At 36.2% G+C, this 27,439-nt stretch overlaps 1 protein-coding gene across 5 annotated transcripts in view; it reads right to left on the reverse strand.

Moving 5' to 3' along the window:
- The window catches only part of MICU3 (mitochondrial calcium uptake family member 3), a 111,059-nt gene that overhangs the window by 48,141 nt on the left and 35,479 nt on the right, over positions 1–27,439 (reverse strand). For all 5 annotated transcript variants that reach the window (XR_006294197.1, XM_043560194.1, XM_043560183.1 and 2 more), the window contains exons 2-3: positions 12,240–12,393; positions 4,967–4,998 (exon numbers count right to left, since the gene is read on the reverse strand). Coding sequence is in view for 4 of the 5 variants with exons in the window: in XM_043560194.1 (XP_043416129.1) it covers positions 4,967–4,998; positions 12,240–12,393 (186 nt within the window). In the remaining variant the exon portion in view is untranslated. The remainder of the gene's footprint in view (positions 1–4,966; positions 4,999–12,239; positions 12,394–27,439) is intronic.

Below are 27,439 nucleotides of genomic sequence, written 5' to 3' on the forward strand. Positions count from 1 at the left end.
TTGGTAAGATAAATTGAAATAATTTGAAATAAAAAAGGTAGTTTGCTAAGTAACACACTGAAGAACACTAGAAACCACTTCTATATTCCAGACCTGATTCTTGCTACACAACGATGGTTCCCCAATACCCCAGGCATAACCTGGGAGCTTGTAAGAAAAGAAGGTCTCAGTTCCCAGACCTACTGAAACAGAATCTGTATTGTTAGTAAGAACTCCAGGTGATTTTTTTTTTTTTTTTACACATTACACTTTGAGAAACACTTTAGACAAATCCTTCCTGATGCGGTTGTATCTAAAAATATTCTGTGACATTATAAACTTTTTTTTTTCATTACAAAGCTGAGTTAGCAGGCAAATAAAGAATCCCTGGGAGAGTTATTTTTAGGGGTTTTCCCTGAAGTCCATCTGTGAACCCTGCTTTCATTTCCGTTGTAGTGTTATCTCTGCATTGCAAGTAACAGATGCCAGCAGACGATCAGTAGTGTCTGATTAGGGCAGCAACAGCACCGAGGTAAGAATTCAGGTATGAACAACAATGAGAAGCCAGATATTTACTGCTTAAACAACAGTAAACTCATGAATATTTTTGTTAGAGCAAGAGATGAAAAATAACACTTTGCATATATTATATACACTTTAATGTATACCGTATCTATTAAACAAATATTCACTCCTCCATTTTAACTATTTCCATGTATTCAATTCCATCTCTTCTAGTTTAAACTCCACTTGAGTTTACAATCAAAAAAATCATAGCTACCTTTTTCTGAGTGCCCTCCATGTGCCTAACAATGGGCTAATACAATCTCTCATTTAATTTTAAAAAACAAACCTCATTCTGCATATTTTACTGAGACTTAAAAAGAATAAGAAATTCACCCGAGGTCACACAACTTCTAAATGATGGGCCAGATCCTTACTGACCAAGCAGTTTACTTTAGTAATAATTCATATTCTTCTGGTCTAGATTATCCAATTAACACACTGATCTTTGTCTCCTGTTGACTTTAAGAAGTTTTAAAATGTATTAAAATCTGTATTTCCACTCGGAATGTGAATCTCCCTCCCCATTCAGTGCCTATCTTGGTCTCTTATAGGTAGTGGTGCTGTGTAATAAATGCTTTGCTTGGCCTTTGCCCCTGGCTCCTAGGAGACTCTGAATCCTTGAGTCACACCCAGGGTGGGCTGCTGACTGTCAGAAGGAATCACAGTGGGATCAGAGAGTTGGAGCTTTGAGCTCTCCTGACTTCTGGGGTGGGGTAGGAAAAGGGACTAGAGATGGAGCTCAATCACTTGGCCAATGAACCAATTATACCTAGATAATGAAATCCTCAATAAAAACTCAACGCCCAAGCACAGTGGAGATTTCAGGTTGGTGAACACACCGATGTGCGAGGTGGGGAGAGGGCACGGAAGGCATGTGTTTCGGATCCTCCTATACCTGTCCGAGGAGTCTCTTCCTATGGCTAGTCCTGACTTGTGGCACTTAGAATAAACTGTTAATAAATACGGAATGTTTGTCAGTTTTGTGTCAGTCTAGAAAATTACTGAACTTGAGGAGAATTACAGGAACCTCTTGAATTTGTAGCCAGTTGGTCAGAAGTGTGGGTGGCCTCGGGACACCTGAACTTGCATGTGGCATCTGAAATGAGAGCAGTCTTGTTGGGGACTGTGTCCTTGAATCTATGGAGTCTGAAACTAACTTTGGATGGGTAGCATCAGAATTATATTGCAGGGGCGCCTGTGTGGTTCAGTCAGTAAAGCGTCCAACTCTTGATCTTGGCTCACGTTGATACCTATAGCTCTAATGTATTTATTCACCATAGTTGTGTATTATACATTGAATTTGTCCTTGATATGCCTCGGTGACCATTCTTTTATTCATTTCTCAACTAACTAACATTTATATTGTTTTTTTTGTGTGTTTTGGCTGTTACAACTGATGCTGCAGAAAGAAGAAAACAGAAAACATGTACAGGACTGCTGGTGTAACTATTTCTCTAGTATACATCTCTAGAAGTAGAGCTTTTGATTATATATTTTCAACTTTATTAGATATTGACAAATTTCTCTCAAAAGTGAATATACAAATTTGCATTCTACCTTGGTTCTTTCTTCTTCTTGTCGGTGCTAATTACTGGTATTGTGAGATTTCTGGCAGCTGATAATCTGACGGGTGTGAAATAGCAACATATTATTGGCTTAATTTGCATATCCCTGATTAGTAGTGAGGCTGAGCTCCTTTACATATATTATTGGCCATTCTATGTTTACTCATTTTTTTCTTATTGAGCTGGCTATCTTTCTTCTATTGATTTACAGGAGTTCTAGATGAGTACAAGACACTCAATGTTTTCTGTTAATACACTGTAAGCATATTCTCCCATCTATCATACATCTTTTAGCATTGTTGATGCTCTTTTGGTATGCCAAAGCTTTTCATATTTAATTTAATAAAATTTGCCCAAATATCCTTTGAGCTTTGCTTTGTGTCTTATCTAAAGAATCCTCTTGTATCCCTTATTTTACTTCTAATATTTCAGAATTTTTGTTTGTCAAAAATAAGAACTTAATCCATCTGAAATTTGCTTTTGTATATGGTGATCAGTTTAGTATTTAATTTGTTTGCCTCCATGTTGGAAAGACTATTGTTTCAGTATCTAAGGTCAATTCATTCTCTAGTGATTTACAGATCTTTCCATATATGCATGGGTCTGTTTATGAACTCTATATTCTATTATTTTCATCTAATTAAAAAACTCTTGAAATAATACAATACTATTTTAATTATAACTCTATTATTAATCTTAATATGACACAGGCCCAATTATTCTCATCCTGATGTTTTCCCCTCCTTCCTTTTCAGAATTGTTCTGAAAATTCTGGATCCTTACTCTTCCAAATGAATCATCCATGAACATGATCTATTTCTCGGTTTATTCATATCTTTTAAAAAATATAACAATGTCTTGCACATCTTCTGTTAGGTACACAAAGTAATAGTTTTTGTTGCTATTGTGAAAAGTATCTTATTTGACAGTGCAGCTTCTAATTGCTATCGCTGGTGCAGAAACATTTTATTAACTTTGGTTAATTGATCTTATACTCAGCAGCAACCTTGCTAAACTTTTACTAAATTTGAATACATTTGAAAATCTATGTATTTTTACATTTTTATCTATATCATATGGCTTCCTACTGTGCTAATCCTTAGAACCTCTTTCTTTCTTCTTGTCATACTACATGTGATAGCCTGGATTATGTCCACCTCCAATTTACATTTGAAGTCATAATTCTCAGTATACCAAAATGTGACTGTATTGAGAAAGGGCCTTTAAAAAGGTAATTAAGATTGTTAAGTGAGGTCATTATGGTGGGTCCTAATCCAATATGACTGGTGTCCTTATAAAAAGACATCAGGACACAGACATGCACAGAACAACAACTTGTGAGGATAACAGAGGGAGAAGATGGCCACCTACAGGCCAAGGAGAGAGGCCTCAGAAGAAACCCATGCTGCCAACACCTTGATCTTGAACTTCCAGCTTTCAGAAACATGAGAAAATAAATTTCTGTCATTTAAGCCACCCAAACTTTGGTATTTGCTACAGCAGCCCTAGCAAATTAATAGACAGCATTAGCTTCGATCTGTAGTAAAACAGGGAGTTAGCAGTTGTGATAGGAGACATATTTATATCATATCTAATTTTATTTATATTATTATTACTATAATGTTAATTTAATTTTGAGAGAGAAGGAGAGCACAAGTGGATTAGAGGCAGAGAGAGAGAGTGAAGGACAAAGAATCTGAAGCAGGCTTCAGGCTCTGAGCTTTCGGCCCAGAGCCTGACGCAGGGCTTGAACTCATGGACCATGAGATCATGACCTGAGCCGAAGTCGGATGCTTAACCGACTGAGCCACTCAGGCACCCCTATATCATACATAATTTTAAAGAGAATGTCTAAAGTTCACATGTAAACACTGCATTTGCCAAAGGCTTTGGGAGGGTTCTCTTTAACTGTTTAAAGAAGTTCCCTAGAATGCTATACTAATACTGATTTTTTTAATAGTGAAGTTTATCATACATTTAAAAGTACAAAAAGAATATATTAAAATTTAAAGTAGAAACTGTTGGGGCACCTGGGTGGCTCAGTCGGTTAAGCGTCCGACTTTTGGCTCAGGTCATGATCTCACAGTTCGTGGCTTTGAGCCCTGCATCAGGCTCTGTGCTGACAGCTCAGAGCCTGGAGCCTGTTTCAGATTCTGTGTCTCCCTCTCTCTCTGCCCCTCCCCTGTTCACGCTCTGTCTCTGTCTCAAGAGTAAATAAATATTAAAAAAATTTTTTTAAAAATAAAGTAGAAACTGTTAAGAAACAGAAAACTACCAGTACTTTATAAGCCTCTTTGTAGCTCTTACTTATGATATTCCCCTCCATCTTTCCCAGAGGTAAATAATGTCTTAAATTTATCATTCCTTGGTTTTCCCACCAATGACTGCATTCTTAAACACTATGATTTTCCCCCCTAGTTTTGTAATTTATATATTTGTCAATTGCTTACTTTGTCATTACATTTCCAAGATTCATCGAGTTTAAGCACTGGTATAATTCATTTGTTTTCACTTGGTATAGCAACTGCTGTATGAATATGTAAAAGCCTATTCATCACTTCTACTATTGATATATTGTAGTCTTTCTGGTCAATTATCAATAATCTAATAGTATTCCTGTGAATCTCTCCTGAAAGCATAAGCTTCTCTATGTACACACATTAGTGTAAAATTACTAGAACATAAGAGTATATTCAAGCTTAACATTACTAGTACACATATGTATGCTGTTGTAGAACTGCTAGGTATAGTGTATGTGTATCTTTAGTGTTAGAAGATAACGCCAAACAATTTTCCAAAGTGGGTATGCATATACATAGTGTGCATGTATATGACACCAAGAGCTTTAAACCTACCTGTTTGGTAAGTGACTTCCACGTCTTAGCAACTGTAATAAATATAAAAGAATTAGATAATAAATATTTCATGCAATGTATATCCAAATTCAGTAACCAATCTACAGCCATAACTCATAACACCAGACTTTATATCTAACAGGCAATGTTTTTTTAACTTCAAGATGTAGATCCAAGATATGGTTTATTTATGTTACATATTTGTTTCATGTACTATAAACTAGGTATAATAAATAATGTCAGTGGGGTAGTAAACATTTTCCATAATCATTATCTTACTTTGGGGGTTTCTGGATTTATAAAGTTAACTTAATCCATGTTAAAAAATCTTTTAGGCTTACAACACAAATACTGATATTTGTTAAATATTCATACTAGAACTGGGGCGCCTGGGTGGCACAGTCGGTTAAGCGTCTGACTTCAGCCAGGTCACGATCTTGCGGTCTGTGAGTTCGAGCCCCGCGTCGGGCTCTGGGCTGATGGCTCAGAGCCTGGAGCCTGTTTCCGATTCTGTGTCTCCCTCTCTCTCTGCCCCTCCCCTGTTCATGCTCTGTCTCTCTCTGTCCCAAAAATAAATAAAATAAAACGTTGAAAAAAAAATTAAAAAAAATATTCATACTAGAATAAAAATATTAACACAGAGAATTTATAATTTCACTACCCATGATCTCTGCTGTGCTAGTATCTCTGGGTATGATTCAAATGCCTGGTCTCTCTAGGGTGGAGTGGAAGAACGGGGGCAATGAGAAAAAGAGAGGAAGGAGAGAGCAGGTAATGTGAGAGGGAGACCCTCATCCTGTTTTCCATTTTTTCCCTATATTTAAGATTCATTTCTGGAACAAGAGTGTTATAGTCGAATAAAATACCTAGAATCACTACTGATTCCTACTAAAGTAGGAAATAAAGTAGGTACTACTACCTACTGATTCCTCCTCACACCCTTGAAGATATAAAACACTATAAGTCTTATAATATTGGAATAAATGGACAGTCAACATTATTATTTCCTTTACTCAGATTTGAAAACTGTGAATGCCTGCCTAAGAATTATCTCCAGGTTTCTATGTGATTAAGTCCTATAACACAGCTGCATTAGGAACTGGTAAATATTAATTATTTCAGCTACATTACAATAATGACAACCAATAATTATTCTACATGGCAATGTGGCTATTTCTTTATAATTAACCACAATTATTATAAACAGTATATCAAAGTGAAGATTATGAGATAGGCAGTTTTTGCCATGTACCTTTCTCTTGGAAGGATAGAAATATATTCTAAAATTTAGCAAGCTGATTTTTATGGAGATAGATTTCTTCTCTATGTAGCAACAACATCCTTTCTTTACCTAAGATAGTTTATACAAACATGTAACCAAAAGATTAAAATCACAAATTTACAAAGAAGAATTCAGCATTTAACCTTAACTGTAATACACCTATTTCATAAAGATATCTTCCTTTCCATAATGAACAGAACATTGTAAATAATATTTATTATTCTGTTGCTATTGAAATATGGCAATGAGAACAGAAGAAAAATAAATGGTACAAAAGTACATGCACACGCTCTTATGCAATGTTCAGAAGCTATTTATCAGAAGAGGAAGTGACACACTCGAGCTCTGTAGGGTTTATGAGATTTCCAGGGTACATTATTCACAAAAGACATATTCATTCTGCCGGATGTGTTACCGTGTTCAGTATTATTAGCTTTTTTTTTTTATAAAGACTAAAGAGCCATTAAGATTGTTCTTCAAAGGATTTTCTGATTTTCGGAATTCCTTATTTCGTATTAAGTTACTACATATATAAATATAACTTGGGTGAAGAGCGACTTCAACTCTAATAGATGTATGTTATTTCTTCAGCTATAGGTTGATGTTCATTATATTTTTAATACTTTTATGTATATTTGAAATTTTTTAACAATATATTTTCTAAAACTAAAATTAAAATAATACTATGTGAAAGTAATCAATTACCTACTTTAGTTCCAGAAGGGAAATTTACCTTTTAGGTTCTATTTAGGTAGGTAAAATAAGAAATTTTCTAGATTTCAAACACAAAGCTATGATCAGCAATCAAATGTATATCTCAATTAACATTTATTTAAACTATAACTATTAAGCAAATGTTCACACAGCATACCCCTTTTATTCGTGTTGGTGTCACCATAAAATTGTATCAAAGATTTGTTTTTAATTATGATTATAGATTCAAACAATGACAATGATGGTGACAATGACAATAACACCTACCAACATTTATTAAGTGCTTACTGTGTCTGGTACTATACTGAACACAACCAATATCACTCAATCCTCAAAAACCTTGTGAAGTTGCTATTATTTTTATTTTTATAAATGATGAGACTAAAGATTGAATAACAAAGTTTTCAAAGGTAGAAACTGAATGCTAAGGTTTAAATACAAGTCTGTCCAGGGGTGCCTGGGTGGCTCAGTCGGTTAAGCATCTGACTTCAGCTCAGGTCATGATCTCTGGTTCTTGAGTTGGAGCCCCACTTCAGGCTCTGTGCTGACAGCTCAGAGCCTGGAGCCTGCTTCGGATTCTGTGTCTCCCCCTCTCTCTACCCCTCGCCCACTCACACTCTCTCTCTCAAAAATAAACATTTAAAAAAATTTTAATACAAGTCTGTCTAATAAATAAATAAACATTTAAATACAAGTCTGTCTCATCTCAGTAAGCCTATATATATATGTATATATATGTATATATACATATATATATAAATCGTATATATATGATTTAATAATATTCAGTCTGTGAAACCTATTTTCTCTTCTGAGGCAAATATTTCTTTTTACAACCCTACACTTTAAAAAAAGTTTTTACAAATATCTTGATCTTTAGTGATTGTTCTTAACTATATTTTAAAAGTTCCAGTTTGAGGGCACCTGGGTGGCTCAGTTGGTTAAGTGTCTGACTTTGGCTCAGGTCATGATCTTGTAGTTGGTGGGTTCGAGCTCCGTGTTGGGCTCTGTGCTGACAGCTCAGAGCCTGGAGCCTGTTTCAGATTCTGTGTCTCCCCCTCTCTCTCTGTTCCTCCTCAACTTGTGCTCTCAATCTCTCTGTCTCTCTCTCTCAAAATAAATAAACTTAAAAAAATATGTGTTTGACAAAAATTATAGAATTTGATGCAAAAATGCCATTTGATATTTAAAAAATACATTAATAGTTTTATCAAATATATGCTAACTTAAAAAAATCCACATTGTATGACATCAATTAAACAAAAAAGTACAGAACACATATATATTTTTGTATAAGGGTCTTTTCTATGTACAGTCTCTACATTTATGAAGCTTGAAATATTTTAAGAGGACAAAAGTATCAACCAATTCCAAGGCAAAATATGGTATCTGGCATATGGTAAGTTCTCAATAAATATTTCCAGAAGGGAGGGAAGAAAGAGTGGCTAAAGGAACACAGAGAGTTCTAATCCCTACCACAGCCTTCAAATTCCTCAAAAAGAGTCCTACTTAATTTATAGCCTTCTCTCTGGCTACTACCTTACATATTCCCAAAGTGGACTACCGCTGACTCTCATCATCTCAGATGTTTGTTCCTCTCCTGTAGTGCTATCCTCAGCGTCTCCTGGCAAAATATTGCAGGATAAAAGTCTCTACTTCAATTATGATCTTTCCTTTCCTTTCTACTTCACAGCCAAACATCTTGAAAGAGTCCTTTATACTGCCTGTCTTCATCTCTTTATCTTCTACCCTTGCTATCTGGTCTTTGCCCTAATCATTACACTGAAACATCATTTTAAAAATCATCAATCACCTTCAAATTACTAAATCTGGTGGACATTTTTCTGCCCTCATCTAACTTGACGTCTCATTTGACCATTCTGTTCGTGTTTCTGGGCCTTTATGCCTCCATACTCCTGACTTTCTTCCCATGTCTCTGGATACTCCTAGGTGTCCTTTTGAGACTCATCTTCCAAGCCTTTGTACCTTCACCATTTAAAGTCTAGGAATTCCTCAAGAATTAGTCCTTGGTCCTCTGTATTCTCCTACTACACTGCCTCTTAGGCAATCTCATCCATACATACTGCATTAATAACCACGTACAGATGAACCCTAAATATATACTCTATCCAGCCCTCTCCCCTCATCTCCAATGGAAATAATATAAAGTATCAAAAATTAATTGATTAAAAGCTAATTTGCAAAGTAGCCAATTTGCCAAATTATTTAGGATTTAATTTTTTTGAACTTTTACAATTTTTTTTTCACCTCATAGAGTTACTTTTTTGGTTACTGTTGAGAATGCTTAAGATTTACTTTCTTAGAAATTTTTATGATTACACAATATGGTATTAATTATGTTTACCATGCTGTATATTAGAACTTGAGGGTTTCATGTTAAGGTTTTGTCACATCCCTGTCTCTGAAGAAAAAACAAATGGCTATAATTTGTTCTAATATAACGTCAGGCATTTGTTTGGCAGTTTCAAGTAGATTATCAAACAACTGATTCTTTAGTACACTGCTTTTCAAAGAATTGAAATGAATGATCAAAAGCCAGACACAACTGTGTCTTCAATATCTCCTCTTTAGATGTCTAAGGCATCTTAAATCCATCATGTCCACAGTTGAAGTTTAATTTTTCCCTTCAAACCTGGTCCCTACTGTCATCCACACAGTTAAACCAGCCAGAAATTTTTAGTACTCATTAGTCCATCATCACCATTGCTACCATCATTAGAAGCTTTTCAAGCCTGGACAAGAGTCTCCTCTCTGATCTGCTCACGCTCACCCTGGCCCTCTCCAATCTATCTCCACTCTGAAAAATCTTTTCAAAACACAATCTAATTATGGTATGTACCTGTTAAAAACAAGGCAATAGGTCCAACAGAGTTGCTTATGCTAAGACCCATGTCACCAAGCCAAAACTTAACTTAATTACAGTTTCTGCTCTGCCAGAAATGGAATCTTAAATCAGTCAATCAGCACTAGTTAGGTAATCTGCTTGACAGACCCCTGCCATCCTCTAAAGGGGAGTAACCTTGCGATAATCAACCCACATTTTTGCCTGGTATGACATCCCTATTCCTGTTCCTTTCTGCCTATATGTCTTTTGTACAGCTCCTTGGAGCTCCATTCTGTCTGCTAGATGGGATGCTGCCTGACTCATGAATCACTGAATAAAGACAAAAAGGTCTTTAAAATGTAGTCAGTTGAATTCTTTTTTAACATACCAAATTCTTCTGCAGCTTAAACTACTGCCATGATTTTCCATTACTTTTGGGATAAAAACAGAAATTTAATATAAGTTTCCAGGCTCAAAGCTTTGGCACCACCCCACACCCCCAGCCGCACCTCGTACCACATCCTTCCCTGCTCCTTGCCCTACAGCCGCCCAGATCGGTTTCCCCTCCCGTGTATCACATTCCCTCTTGTCATGGCATCTTGATCCACGCTGTTTCTTCCGCTGAAACTGTCTACTCTCAGCATCCTACTTGCCTAGTTAACTCTTACTCACAATTCATATTTCACGTTGATATTTATTTGCCCAGGGAAGATTTCCCTGAGCTACTCGACTACGTTACTTCTCAAAAATATGCTCTCACAGCCTCGAGTATCTTTCTTTCATGGCACTGAACACGGATACAATTTGCTGTTGATTTGTCTATTTCACTGATCAGCATTGATTCCTTCTACCAGACTGTAAGCATCATGAGGGTGGAGGGCATTTATTTATTTTTTTGTTCCCCTCACCATTTTATCTCCAGTGCCTAGTGCAATACCTGGCATTTGATAGGTGTCTTTACATACATGCGATAACATGCTGTGAGATGAAATGGGAAGTGTGCATAAAGCACTTCTGTTGTATTCCAAAGTACTGTGGTTGTCTTGAGAACAAGCACTGTGACTCTGTGAGTTGCGAACTGAACCTTTTTTCATGGAACACATTTTTACTTGAAAGAACAAATGACAGATAAATTACGGTTATTTGGACTTCGGTATTTGGCAGGCTTTCTCTTACAAATGAACAGTCAGCTATCACTTCAGGATAACCACCAACAATATTTGTTGCCAGTCAAAACATTTGAGCTTTCAAGTGAAAATCAGAATTTGGGAAAACGTGTATATACCACCATGAGCTTTCCAATATGTAAAGATTTTTATGATAATATCCATGAATGTGATTTTTTAAAAAATTGTATAATAAATATGTCAACATTTAGAAGATCTGCATAACTTAGTGAACCAGTATCTTCCATTTGATGTTACAAGATTATAAGGGTAAAAGATCCATTCAAAGCACAATATAAACCACTGGATTTTAACATAACAGATGTCAAAAGTTTCAAATTCCACATTGCAACAAAACTTTAAGAAACTACCCTAGCCAAGTGTTGATAGAATAACCAAGAAGAATATTTACAAATATCTGAAAAAGCTATTAAAATGCTCTTCCCTTTGCCTACTTATCTGTGAGGCAGATTTTCTTAATATACTTTGTGAAAAACAACACACTGCAATGTACCAAATAAAAAAAGGAGGTGAGACTACAGCTGTCTTCTATTAATCAGACACTGATCAGATTTGCAAGAATGTACATAATGCCAAAGAGGTTGAGAACCATTGCTCTTAACATATGGAAAGATGAGTAACAATTAGTCTATATTTACAGTGTAGGAGCCGTGACAAATACAGAAGAGGTACAGGTAGAATTCTTGGCCTAGGTCTAGCTTCAAATCCAGTCCTCTGAATTACTCTGTTCATGCTAGATAGAAGAACTGAATAGGGAGAATATAAACCTATTATATGCGGCTCCTGGGTGGCTCAGTCAGTGAAGTGTCCAACTCTCTGGCTCAGGTAATGATCTCACGGTTCCTGAGTTTGGGCCCCAAGTCAGGCTCTGCGCTGACACTGCAGAGCCTGCTTGGGATTCTCTTTCTCCCCCTCTCTCTGCCTCTGTACCGCTGGAACGCTCTCTTTCTCTCTCTCTCTCTCAAAATAAATAAATAAATAAACTTAAAAAAATATGAAGAGTGAGGTGTTTTTAAGCTTGATGAACTGAGAAAAAGAAAATAAAAGTTTGTGAAAAGGAAAGAGATGCCAGTAGGAGTTTATAAGAAATATTAGTCTAGTAAGATTGCACAGCATCACATCTTTTGAAATACCACATTACTTGGGTTAGTTGTTCTGAAAACTTATACTGTTCTACCCTTTTACAAACTAGAGATAAGTAAAAATCTTATAAAATGATTAAGAGAATTCAGAAAATATACTTACATTTGGGCTCATCTGTTGTAACAGCCAAAATAAAGTCATATGGAGTCATGAATAACTGCCCTTCACATTCTATAGAAGCAAACAAACGAAATCTTCTTTCCCGAGATGTAGCATAGAGGTCTAAGTCTTCAATGTCTGTTCTGCTGATAGCAACCTAAAGAAAGCAGATAAATTTGGACTGTGGGAAATAACATCTTTTAGAAGCTAAATGCTTTTAATTATGTTGAAAGTGAATCAACAGAGTAAATGAAAAAGTGTGAAAATACTGTCTTCTGGAGAACGAAATCATTTTATAAATAAGTTACCCATACGAATAAAATGAATTAATGTGTGAAAGATCCTACAATAAATATCATTAAGGCCCTGAAAATTCTGAACTGACACTTTGAAGGACCTGTGATTTATTTAAGTTTTACTTTCAGAGAACATCAGATCTCTGAGCTAGTAGTTTCTTTAGAAGAACACTAACTCTTGCTGAACGCCTGCTATGTGTTCTCTATGTAGCATTATTTATCTAATTAGAAGTCTAATTGCTAGAGTCTATTGATTTTCTAAAAAAAAAAAAAAGTTAGGGGCACCTAGGTGCCTCAATAGGTTGAACATCCACTCTTGATTTGGGCTCAGGTCATGATCTCAGAGTTTGTGAGACTGACCCCACGTGGTGTTCTGGGCTGACAGCATGGAGCCTGCTTGGGATTCTCTCTCTCCCTCTCTCGACCCCTTCCCTGCTCTCATGCACATACTTTCTCTTTCTCTCAAAATGAATTAACGTTAAAAAATATTTTAAAAAATAAAATAAAATGAGAAAGTGAAACCCGGAATGCTATTCAGGGCTACCCCTAAGGAAACTACTTAGTGGCAGTGCTTAGATTAGATCTGAAGTTGGTAACTCTAGATCACTACAGTACAATTACCACCAATGATCATTCTGAATTCAACCTAAGGTTAAGATTTTACAGAATTAGAAGGGCGGGGGGGGGGGGGGGGGAAGGAAGTCTCTTTTGTTTTCCTTAATTGCAAGACCAGTCCTCACAGATAAATAATTTTATCTTTATCACTGTTATTTATTTTCTCTCTGAATTACAGCAAATCTATTTTTAATAGGTTTTTTTTCCTGATTACAAAAGTGATGCATAGTTATTGTATACAATTTAGAAGACAGAATTTTAAACATTTACAGATACATAGATTTTTTTCTTTTTTGGCAAAAAATGGGATTACACTATACTGTTCAGTTATCTGTTATTTTTAACTTACTAATATATCAAGACTGTTTTCCCATGTCACTACTCTACTAGACTATTTTTTAGTAGTTGTATAATATTTCATAGTGAATGTAGCATAGCACAATTAATGCATTGCACATGGTTGAATATTTAAGTGATTCACAGTATTTTACTATTATAAAACAATGTTATAATGACCAGCCTAGAATATATATATTTAAATACATCTACAAAGAGTTGAGGTAAATTCCTATGAGTGGATTTGGTTGGTCAAACAAACCCTTTTCATACATATTTTCACTCTGCCTCTATGGAGTTAACAGCAATTTACATGATTATCAAAAATACAAAGATAACATTTTTATACATTTCATAAGAAATTCTTATTTAAGAGGGCAAGCTTATTCTCTTTATTGTCTCTTCTATGTCTACTAAGTCATAATGCCGATTGTGTATAGACTATTAAAGTTATTTAAGTATCTAGTATCTTGAGAAGTCGCATCAAAACAATTCATAAAAACTTTCAACAAGGAGACTACATTTTATATTTCTAAGTCATGCTTTATTAAATGAAAAGCCAGGCAAATGACTAATCTTTTCCCACTATTCTGAACACTAAGATTTTTAAAAACATTGTACAAGTAGTCAAATAAAAACTAAAAGAAAGGTTCACTCCCTACTTTTTAATGGTATGTATAAAAGATAAGACTATATAGTCTCTGCCTTTAAGAAATATATGACCTATACGGAGGGGAAAAATACTAGTTGGAGAGACAAAAGGTACAAACATGGAAGCAAGGAGTGAATCCAGTTAGAGTAAACAGAAATAAAGCATTGTAAAGGTTGAGGTTAATAAGAGGGCTTCAGGAAGAAAAAAATATGAATTTTAACGTCAGGAAGAGATATGAACACTCTAGGTCTACACAGCATATTTGAAAATGGTAATAACCTCCTTGGAGCAGAGGATTTGCATTCATGGAAAAATGATTTCTGAATGCCAGACTAAAGCACTGGAATTTAAAATGATAGACAATATGGCTTTAGAGGATTCTTACATAGAATCTTCTTACATAGAGCAATGACATAAAAATGATGCGTTAGAAGAATAAAGCAACTCAGTACCAGAGACAAGTTGGCTCAGCGATGTATTAATAACACTCAGGTGATCCACAGGTATTGTGAAATTGTTTCGGCACTGCCATGGGTGAGAAGTGAGACACTGAACAACTTAATGTCAATAATGGGCAATAATCTCCTTCAATACTCCTCAGCGATCAGTTTAACATCTTAGGTCCTTTTCTGCACATATATCCCAGGGGGTTCTTCTTCCTCTTAGCACAGGGAAATCAATCTTGTCTGTGACCACAGTTTACTCTCCTGCTTTCTTCTTGATAGGCTATTTCTTGGACCTAATTGGCCATAATCAACCAAGACCCATCTCCAATGAACTTCCTGAAGGTCCCCTCTGTGTGGAGCTCCCATGGTTTCCGCACCACAATCTGAAGTCATGCCTCAGTCTAACACTCTGAACCACAATTTTTGCCTCTAGCATCTTTATTCGTTATGACCTAATATGGACTTGATCTGTGACTTCTGCCCTTACCTGCTGTTGCCATTACTGCTCATGATGTACCTGTGTTTTCTCATCAAACTTTCCTCCCTAAGTGGCTGTGACTGGTCCCAGGACACCAAACCTGCTGGACCACTGCAGCTGGGAATGGGATCCACCTTCCATGCCCTAATGCTAAGAACTCCTCCCTCTCCTCAATTTCTACTAACAATCAACCAACAAAACCTATTGTTCTCCCTCTAATTTCTCACATCCACCCCTGCCACCATTTTTGTTTAAGCACTCACTACTTCTCTAAAATTTTACAGTAATGCCCTACCTGTGATTTTTGCCTCTAATCCATCCTTTACTGATAGAAAGAGAAAACACAGTTTGAATCCTTTAACCACCTGAGTAATGGTATCAAAAGAAATCTGACCAAGAAGAGTTTAAGGTTTTCATTCAAACTCCACTGTATGAAACAAATTGAAGATGACACAAACAAAAGGAAAAACATTGCATGCTCATGAATTGGAAAAACAAGTATTATTAAAATGTCTATGCTTTCCAAAGCAATTTACATACTTAATGAAATTCCTATCAAAATACCAGCAACATTTCTCACAGAGCTAGAACAAACAATCCTAAAATTTGTACAGAACCACAAAAGACTCTGAATAGTCAAAGCAATCTTGAAAAAGAAAAGCAAAGCTGGAGGTATCACAATTCCGGACTTCAAGTTATATTACAAAGCTGTAGTAATCAAAACAGTATGGTACTGGCACAAAAACAGACACATAGATCAATGAAATAGAACAGAAAACCCAGAAATGGACCCAAAACTATATGGTCATCTAATCTACAACAAAGCAGGAAAGAATATCCAATGGGAAAGACAGTCTCTTTAACAAATGGTGTTGGGAAAACTGGACCGCAACATGCAAAAAAGAATTAAACTGGACCACCTTCTTACACCATACACAAAAATCAATTCAAAATGGATGAAAGGCCTAAATGTGACATCAGCTGGAGCAATTTCTTACTAGATCCAGAGGCAAGGGAAACAAAAGCAAAAATGAACTACTCGGATTTTATCAGGATAAAAAGCTTCTGAACAGCAAAGGAAACAAAACTAAAGGCAACCTTTGGAATGGAAGAAGATATTTGAAAATGACATATCTGTTAAAGGGTTAGTATCCAAGTTCTATAAAGAACTTAGCAAACTCAATACTCAATAAACAAATAATCCAGTTACGAAATGAACAGAAGACACGAATAGACATTTTTCTAAAGAAGACATCCAGGTGACTTACAGACACATGAAAAGATACTCAACGTCACTCATCATCAGAGAAATACAAATCAAAACCACAATGAGATACCACCTCACACCTGTCAAAATGACTAAATTAACAACACAGGAAACAACAGATGTTGGTGAGGATGCAGAGAAAGGGGAACCCTCTTACAATGTTGGTGAGAATGCAAACTGGTTGCTTCCACTCTGGAAAACAGTATGGCAGTTCCTCAAAAAATTAAAAAAAAAAAAAAAACGGTACTACCTTATGATCCAGCAATTGCACTACTAGGTTTTTGCCTGAAGGATACAAAAATACTGGTTCAAAAGGATACCTGTCCCCTGATATTTACAACAGCATTATCAACAATAGCCAAATTATGGAAAGAGTTCAAATGTCCATTGACTAATGAATGGATAAAGAAGTTGTGGTGTGTACACACACACACACACACACACACACACACACACTGGAATCTTACTCAGCCATCAAGAAGAATAAAATCTTGCCATTTGCAATGACATGGATGGAGCTGGAGTGTATTATGCTAAGCAAAATAAGTCAGCCAAAGAAAAACAAATGTCATGATTTCACTCATATATGGAAATAAAACAGATGAACAGGGGGAAAAAAGAGAGGCAGACCATAAGACAGACTTTATCTTTTTTTCTTTTTTTGTTTTGAGACAGTGAGCGAGAGAGTGAGAATGCACAAATGGGAGGGGAAGGGGCAGAGAGAGAGGGAGGGGGAGAATCTTAAGCAGGCTCCATGCCTAGGGCAGAGCCCAACACAGGGCTCGATCCCACAACCCTGGGATCACGACCTGAGCTGAAATCAAGAGTTGGGCACTCAACCCACTGAGCCACCCAAGTGCCCTCTAACACTCTAACTATAGAGAATAAATTGAGGTGTAGGGGAGATGGGCGGGAGGATGGGTTTAAGGGGTGATGGGCATTAAGGAGGACACTTGTTGTGATGAGCACTGGGTGTTATATGCAAGTTATGAGTCACTAAATTCTACTCCTGAAACTAATATCACACTATATGTTAACTAACCAGAATTTAAATAAATTTTTGAAACAACAACAAAAACTCCACTGTATGAATTCTACCCACTGTTGCCTTAGCAATAATAGTACCCATCGTTTTGATAATGGCATAAGGTGGTGACTTCAGGTTTATTTACCACCACCTTAAAAGAACTGGGAAGGCATTTGGAATGGTTTGTGTCCCAAACAAAAAAAAATATACCCTAAAAGGGAAGAACATGATTTATGTATAAGAGATAACTGGAGGGGCGCCTAGGTGGCTCAGTTGGTTAAGTGACCCACTGCGGCTCAGGTCATGATCTCATAGTTTGTGGGTTGGAACCCCGCATCGGGCTCTGTGCTGACAACTCAGTGCCCGGAGCCTACTTCTGATTCTGTGTCTTCCTCTCTCTCTGCCCCTCCCTCTGCTTGCAGTCTGTCTCTCTCTCTCTCTCAAAAATAAATAAACATTAAAAAAAATAGTAATAAAATAAAAAAAAAGAGATAACTGGAGCCTGGGTGCTTAAAATGGCTTCCTACTACTGTAGACTTGTTACTTCCTCCATTGCCTCTTCTCAATTTAGTGTGATAAATGATATAGTGTAGTAATATATACTGGCACTACTCAAATGTAACATAAACTGGTAAAAAGTAAAAACCAATTTTCCCATGTTAACCCAGTATACTAGAATGATCCTAGAATAGTTTGGTTACCATCAACTGTAAGGAATGGGTTCATCTGGCTGAAGAATGTGATGAGATGAAGAACAAAACAGGAAATCAATGCTTTCATTGGCTTTTTAAAAAGCGTGTTATTATTTATTTATTTTGAAAGAGAGAGAGAAAGTGGAGGAGGGGCAGAGAGAGAGGGAGACCAAAACCCAAGCAGGTTTCATGTTATTAGCCCAGAGCCCAAGGTGGGACTTGAACCCACAAACTGTGAGATCATGACCTGAGCTGAGATCAAGAGTTGGACGCTTAACCAACTGAGCCACCCAGGCACCCCCTTTCCTTGGCTTTATATTCTCTATTCATTTCCACTGACTTACTTGTCTCTTCGTACTCAGATGCCACACTGTTTTAATTAGCATGTAGTTTTAATAGCATGTTTTAATAGCATGTAGTTATGCTTTGATATTAGGTAAAGTGAGATTTCATCTTATTATCAATATTTTAAAAATATTCATGGTGATTGATACTCAATTTTCTCCTCTAACTGAACTTTGAAATCAATGTGTCAAGTTCTATTTAAATAATACCTCCAGCATTTTGTTGGGGATGACATTCAATTTTGGTATAACTTAGGAGACTTGATTTTTCCCATCTGGGAAGACGAAGATCTATTTATTCAGGTCTTCAACTATGTCTCTCAGTAAAGTTTCGCAGTTTTCTTCATATAAGTTTTAAATACCTTTGGTGGATTTTTGGTACATTTTATAGTTTCTATGCAATTGTGAATTGTGAATGGAACATTTTATTCCTGTTACATTTTCAACTGGCTATTTCTTTTTTTTTTTTTTTTTAATTTTTTTTTTTCAACGTTTATTTATTTTTGGGACAGAGAGAGACAGAGCATGAATGGGGGAGGGGCAGAGAGAGAGGGAGACACAGAATCAGAAACAGGCTCCAGGCTCTGAGCCATCAGCCCAGAGCCCGACGCGGGGCTCAAACTCACGGACCGCGAGATCGTGACCTGGCTGAAGTCGGACGCTTAGCCGACTGCGCCACCCAGGCGCCCCTCAACTGGCTATTTCTAATGAATGGGAAAGCTACTGACTTTGGTATAGTTTCCCTGTATCCAATTACCTTTTTAAATTCCTTCATTTTAATAATTTTTTCCTTGGATTTTCTAAGAATCATAAATTCTTTCATAATAATGACAGTTGGTAGTTTTTCCTTTTTAATATTTATAGTCATTTTCATTGCCTTAATTATGAGAGGTCCACATCTCTAAATAAGATGTGGAACAGTTATCAGTAATAGTAAGCATTCTTATCTTGTGCCATGTTTTGAAGAGAATGCTTCTAATGAATTGCCACTAAATGCAATGTCTGCTGTTGATGTTGATCATTATCGTCTACCTGAAATCAGCAATGGGTGCTTACCTGTTTTCCTATGCTCCCTGGAAATAAATGTATTTGGATTAGAATCGTCATCATGACCAGAGATCATCTGGTCTTCTTGCTTCTTTACCTTTTTTCTTAAACCAAAACAGAAGCATAAATATGAGTCCCCAAACAAAAATTTTAAATGTGCTAGACAAGTACAAGCATGAACAGAAATCCTCAAACAAAAACTCAAAAGTTATTGGACAAAACTCTATTATTTATATAATCTTTTAACAATTTTGTTTCCAAGATGAGTATTTAAAATCAACTAATGAGGGGCACCTGGGTGGCGCAGTCGGTTAAGCGTCCGACTTCAGCCAGGTCACGATCTCGCGGTCCGTGAGTTCGAGCCCCGCGTCAGGCTCTGGGCTGATGGCTCGGAGCCTGGAGCCTGTTTCCGATTCTGTGTCTCCCTCTCTCTCTGCCCCTCCCCCGTTCGTGCTCTGTCTCTCTCTGTCCCAAAAATAAATAAACGTTGAAAAAAAAAATTAAAAAAAAAATCAACTAATGAGCTAATGTAAATTCATTCATTCAATAGATACTTCTTGTGTGCCTCCTATATGCAAATGAGTTCATTATAAAATAATCAGCTGGAAGATCACTTAATCTAAAACTGTTTTAGAGCCAAATATGAATAATCTTAGTTTGATCATATTTTACATACTTATATGCCTAATCACTTTCAAACCTTCCAACTGTCCATGTGCTTCTGTCTCCAGAGTTTATGAACAGACTATCTTCTTAATGAATGACCTAACGGCACAGACGAAGAATTTAGTAAATTTTTTCTTTTTTTTTAATGTGGTACAGTTCTAACCACACTAAATTTTATAGTGTTTAGGAGGTTGATAAGGAGCAGCGGTCCATGAATTACTAGAATCTCAGAGGAAAGGGACAGATTCAGATTAGTAGATTCCCAAAATATGAGATAGAACTCTTAGACCTTTAAAAGATACAGCTTTGCTTTTGAATTTTCTAAAGTTTAGAAAATCTAAACCTTTTTAAGTTCTAACATCACTATTATAAACATTCAAAAATAAGAACCAATAAATAAAGGGAAAAATGATATTCAAACCAGTTTACTAATCCTCTTGGAAGCCTTATTAGCTTACAAATGATGATGATCTTGTATCATGTTAATGTTCTGAGCATTTAAAAAAACAAATACAGCCATTTCCCTGTAGCAATTGGTGTGAATCTATGGATAATCCTGATATTACAAGGAACAGGCTAAGTACATGTGTATTCACTGGCTGATCTACTTTAATACCTTTTTTTGCTTATCTCAATCCAATATATCTTTTTAAAGTTAATTCCTAAAGCTTAAAATTAACCTAAACATTTTTCATTAACATGTACTGTTTCAGTAAATAATACTTTTGCATCACAAATTCCCAGTACAGAAAAACTCATTCATAAGTATAATGTACCTAAGGCGATTGGAAAAACTAACCTGAAAACCAAAAAAACCTGAATTATATAACATTAGGTGTAAAAACATTACCAAAATGAAAATCTTTATTATCAATCCAATATTATGTACTTAAAAAATAAGCTTTCAAAAGTGGTAAAGTATAACTAGACCATCTGTGAACTGCAGGGAAAACACTGACAGGAGTTATAGAAGTCATGGTCATTTAAGAAAAATTCTTCATTTCCATAGGTTGATGGTCAAACTAAAAAACACACATTTGGGAAATTGAGGAAGTGATAGCCTTAACATTGCTAAGGAGTACTGTAGAGAAAACCCTCAAGTTTATAATGGCTATAAGGGAAATGTCCTCTCCAAGAAGCTGGAGGGTAGCAGAAGCGTACACAGAGCTGAAGACTGGTATGCTTCTAGGAAATAATTTCTTCAAAGTAGACACAATATAAAGTTTAACACAAAGTTTCCATGTTCCATCTTTCCTGGAGATGCCTCTTTTAAATGGCTTATTATAAGGTGGAATACATCAGGTGAAAGATAGCTGCTGTTATCAGCAGACCCAATGAAGAAGCTCTTAAATCCAGGGAGACTGAAACATAATTTTTGTTAGGCAGTAAGGAGCACATCAACCTGTGAAGTATACAGCTCATTAATTATCGATTTCAAAAATTTGTTCTAATAAAAAATTCTTGGAGATTAAATATAATTAATATTATTTGTACCTTGAAGATTTGGATGGTGGTGTCTCTTCTGTTCTGGAACCAAGAACTGAGCTTCCGATTTCCTTCCTATTATCAGAACGCATCCCTTATTTCCCACTTTCAGTACTTGCGTTCCTGCCAACCTGTGCCTGAGACCTTTTCCTGAATACTTCAGTAGTTCCCCTGGGATTACAATGCATGCTTATCCCCACCTCCGTACTTGGTGTTAAACTGCTACTTTATCAGGTCTCCTTGATGCTTCATTTTCGTGTCTGCTATAGAGATCTGCTAGTCAGCAACATGGCTGTCTACTGCCACTACCTCATGGAACCAACTAAGCTAATAAGTAACCAACATCTGGTCCTAACCTGTTCATAGAAACAAGAATGAGTCTAATTTCACTCTGTACCTGGGAACTATAATAGTCTCTGAGCTCTAGTCAGCTCCTGTAGTATTTTCAATTAGCTGCAGCTTCCTGTTCAGCTTTTCAATTTCTCTGGAAGTGAGTCCTGATACTTTTGCAGCTATTACCAAGAAGATGAATCTTTGCTCCATATCAAATGGTCTACGTGATTCTTCAGCTCAGACTCTCAGAAAGGATACCTGCCAGAAAACTTCTGCTGCCATGCCCTCTCTCCTAAGATACTGCACCAAATCAGTCCTAATTAATCACATCCCTTGTAATAACATGTCTGAAATTCTGACAACACTGAGAGTGTTGAGAGTTCCCTGAGAGTCAATACTATACTTTCAAGAAATCCTAGTTATTTTCTTTATACATCCCTGGTCTGGTACCTGCACTTCTTTCCCCCATTCCTACTGAGTTGCAATGATCTGTTTACATATCTGTCTCTGCCATTTAACCATGAATTCCTTGAGAGGAAGAGTAGCTCTTATGTTTATAAGGACTTAACCAGTGTGTAACATAACGCCTGGCACATCTAAGAGGCTTGGTAAATGATGATTGTGGAAATAAACAAATATACGCTTGTGGATGAAAACGCGATTCCTTAGCAAAGGAATACTGACGGAGTCTGGCTCAGGTGGTAAACAAGGACACAATCAAAAGAGAAGCTTCTGATTCCAAACTAGGAATCCAGACAGAGATGATAAAAGATACTCTAGGGGCGCCTGGGTGGCTCAATCAGATGAACGTTCCACCTCGGCTCAGGTCATGATCTCGCGGTTTGTGGGTTTGAGCCCCACGTTGGGCTCTGTGCTGACAGCTCAGAGCCTGGAGCTTGCTTTGGATTCTGTGTCTCTCTCTCTGCCCCTCCCCTGCTCATTCTGTCTCTCTCTGTCTAAAAAATAAACATTAAAAAAAAAGATACTCTAAAGTTTTAGTGAGAAAGGTATGGCATAATTTATGGGTACCTGGTTTGTTTTTTATGTTTTTTTTTTTTTTTTTTTTTTTTGAGAGAGAGAGAGAGACAGAGCACAAGCAGGGGAGGGGCAGAGAGAGAGGGAGACATGGAATCCGAAAAAGGGTGCAGGCTCCAAGCTATTAGCATACAGCTGGACGTGTGGCTCAAACTCTGGACCCATGAGATCATGACCTGAGCCAAGCCGGATGCTAAACCGAATGAGCCACCTAAGTGCCTGTATAGGTGTCTGTTTTTTAAAAGTTGTTCAAACATATCTTTAAAACTAATGCTGGTAAATGCTTAAGTTTAGCTGTTGTAATAAGAAGACATATGAGATTTTTCATTTTATTATTTTAATAGAGTAAAAATTCTGGTTAAATGAATATCTTCTTAAGTAGGGATGCAGGCAAAAATAATTTGTGGCTTAAGTCTTAAAATGTAGAACACTCAATTTTCAGGCACCCCTCCCAAGTGACTACAACATATAAAAAACTGCATATTTGGATTTTAAAATGGTTCCACATACTTAAAATTTTAAAGTACACTTGACTCTTGAACAATACAGGTTTGAACCGCACACATCCACTTACACAATTTTTAAAAATACATACAGTACAGCTCTGTAAGTGTACATTCTCTTCTTTATGATTTTAACATTTTCTCTAGCTCACTTTATTGCAAGAATACAGTATGTAATACATATAATACACAAAATGTGCGTTAATCCCCTGCTTATGTTATTGGCAAGGTCTTCCAATCAACAGTAGGTTATTAGTAGTTAAGTTTTTGAGGAGTCAAAAGTTACATAGGGACTTTCAGCTGGGGGTGGCAGTGGTGCCCCTAACCTCTGTGTTATTTAAGGGTCAACTCTAATTGCAATGTTACCAGCTGCCTATTACTTCACTTAGTGTTTTTCAGTACATATTACCAAATTTTTTCTACAATAAAGAATAATTTTTGCTTCTATAATATCTTTCCAAAAAGGGTTAATGAAACTCACAAATTATTCTAACTTTAATTATAGGAATAAAAACAAATGGACAGTACATCTGGTGAAATTTTTAACAGTATATGGATTAGGGAAGGCCAGAGAGATGAGAATATAGCTTTTCCAGTTTGAATGAATACTGGTAGTTATAACATAGAAGTATGTGGCAATTGTTGGAGAAAAACACAAATACAAATATGATTTAGAAGATGCTCAAATTTGGTAGGTTACCCTTTTTGCTACATGAAGGACTAAAAAGGAGGGTACAGCAGTGGAGGGAAGAGAAGCCAGAACAGAAAAGGTAAGGGAAATAGAGCATATGATTTATTTGGCATAATCCTGAACCAAGTACAAGACCCAGACTGTGGTATCAGCCAGGAATACAGGTGACACAGGCAGATTCAAGCAGCAGGCAAATTGGCCTAAGGCCATTATTTAAAGAAGAGATGAGTAGACCAAGTTAAGAGAAACCTGGATTCATAAAGAAGAAATTTAGTCCCCAGAAAACTGGCATAAGGCCACTGGGGTATAAGATAGGAATCCATAAGACTAGAATTAAATCATAGAGATCACTTCCATTAATAAAGTCAAAAGTGGCCAATTAGCCATTAAGCTCCTTTGTCTTAGTGTCTGTGGTCAGGGTAAACCTAATAGGTGTCTAGTTAGGTGAGCTTTCATATGAGAAGAATATAGGAGACCAGTCCAGCTGACAAAATTAATTCACTTTCATCAAAAAATAATCATTTCCTCCCTTCTCAGTGATCAAAGCCTTCACCAATCAATCCTTTCTCTTCTGTGTAAGATAGGATAGGCTACATTCCTCAAATGTAATGGCTCAAACACAACAGAAGTGTGTTCATTACTCTCATAAGAGCTCAGGACCAGGGTTGGGGATGGGATCAGGGAACTCTGATTCAGAGACTAAAGATGACGTCATTATCACCTGAGGTGCGGGAGTGGGTGGGGGGTGGTATGTAAGAAGTTCATGTGAGAAACTTTTCTTGGCCAAGCCTAGAAGTGGTATAAATCACTTGTGCTCACATTCAGTTGAAGAGAACTTAGTCACATGGCCACACTTAAGTGTTAAGAGATGAAGGAAAATGAAGAAGAAAGAAAACAAAACAAAAGAACCCTAACTATTTTGGGGGAAGAAAAGAGATTATGGTCAACAGCTTGCAGTCTGTCATACCAACTTGGGGTAACAACAACAACAACTCATGGGATATAAAGGACAAGGGAGAAAAATATTAGAATTATATGTACGTTTAACAAAGACTTGGAGAGATTCACTTCTAGAACAAGCCACTTCTGTAGGACTGGAAGCCTCAGGGGAGGGAACACTTCCAAATCACCTTTATCAATTTTGCAGGACACTAAACTGCTGTGATTGACTTAGGTTGACGGTTACACACATTTCATCTCCTGCATTCTGTATCTCTTCCCAAAGTCTTAGACACAGCCACTACTGGCTTGAAGTTTAATGTTTGCATGTGCACTCTCCCTAGCTCTGTATTTCCAAATTCAGCAAAATTTTTATGTATCTCTGACCTTTTCACAAAACACTGCAGTGAGGTTAAGAAAACACTGGGTCTGATCCTCCATTCTCAATGGTGGGAGCTGCTGAGTGTAAACAGATGCTTTGTGCTCCCCCTCCACAGATCTCCCCACATCATCCATGGGAGGCCAAAAAGTAATTACTGTCCTACAGTTTACTTTACAAAATCTGAACTGAATGATCTACAGGGAAAAATATAATGATCTTCAAATTTTTGCTCTGCAATTCTAAAACTGAGTTATTCCTAAACTAAATTTGGTAACAGATCGCTATACTCAAAATACCAAAATAAAAAACCTAAAAATAAAATATACTCAAAATATCAATATATCAAAATAAAAAACTCTAAATCGAAAGTCTAAGCAACAGAAAAAAAATGCCTGAAACCCCCCCCACACACATACACGCTTTAAATTCTAACAACTTTCTTTCATTAATATAGTAAAATTCACTCTGAAAATAAAGTATCATCAAACTTCAAAATAATGAAACTACAGCATATGTGACTTTGACAAATATTAACTGTATTAAACCTAATACAATTACGATTTCTTGGCTTCATGCAGGCCAAGGAAAATATAGACATTTTAAGTTTAAGGGAAGGCATCACTGCACAAGTTTTAGATATGGCAAATTTTGTGAAGATAATTGAATTTTTCGTGTCAAAAAGATCTTGTAAAACTGCTACTGAAAACTACCCAAGCACAGACCTGAGGGTTGGCCACACAAGCTACCTTATTTGTAAGTGCAAAGCCACAGAGCAAAAAAATGAAATCAGAGATACCTGAAGGTAAAAGAATTTAAATTTGCCTTTTCATTTTATTCCTCCTAGGAAATTATATTTTATACCTCCTAGGAAATTATTTATGGGAATTGCTAAATATTCTTTTCAAGTTTGCTAAAAACATTCAGGGAATTATTTTTCTAGCTCTAGAAAGCTTTGTCTTTTTGGTCTTATTGAAGAATTGTGAGCTACATTTTAATCTCAGTTTTCCTACTTATAAAAATGGGAGAGTCTACATGGAAATAAAAATTTCAAACACACCTATAAAATGAAATACATAATGTATTCATAAAAACAAATAATGATCACTTTTAGGTAACTTTGTGGAATGTCTGAGTCATGTTGACATGGGCAAGATGAGTGGTTTAAGAAGTGGTAGAAATGATAAAAGTTACATTTTTTAATTACCTCATCTTTCCAAAAGAAATAAAAATATTGTGTCAATGCAATTATCTTCTTTGGAATTTCCAAACTCAGACCTCTGCAACTAGTACTTAGATGTTACTTCTTAAGGTAGTGAAACAAGGGCCTGCAGGCAACAGAGTACATCATTATCCTTCCAATGAATAACAGAAAGGGAAGGTTCACTGCCAAGGCACAGTCTCATGTTACTTCAGGTCAGCAATTTGAAAATTTACCCTGTGGTAACGTCTGATTTTCCCAGGGAGGCAAGATTAAATGCCAGATAAAGGATTCACTACTTGACAATTAGAGAAACTGATGCCTACAAGCTGATAATACCCTAAAGAGGTAACTTGAAACAATTATATCAATTATCTAAACACTGTATAATGTATTACCTTTTAGCAGTGAGAAACAGAGCCATGAGAATTAAAAATGGAAGGAAAAATAAAAACCATTTGTATTAACCAAAATTATTTTGATTACTCATCCTTATTAGTTTCTTTTAAAAAACTGTTTGATGTTAAACCAAATCAATACTAATTTTTAAAAATAAAGAATGATTAAGCATTTATTTGATTTCATGTAGAAGGCTGAGTATTTGCTATTAGGTCGTACCTGATACTGGCAACTGTACTAACATTTTCATAAAACACCAAACAGCAAAGCTCTTTTAAATTTAGATTTTTATTTTATATTTTTTAGGATAAGAACCATGAAATTTTATTCACATCTATTTTTATTCTGGCTAAAAAGATGTTCATGGAAGTA

The sequence above is a fragment of the Prionailurus bengalensis genome, chromosome B1 (assembly GCF_016509475.1).
Source record: "Prionailurus bengalensis isolate Pbe53 chromosome B1, Fcat_Pben_1.1_paternal_pri, whole genome shotgun sequence".
NCBI classification, from domain to species: Eukaryota; Metazoa; Chordata; class Mammalia; order Carnivora; family Felidae; genus Prionailurus; species Prionailurus bengalensis.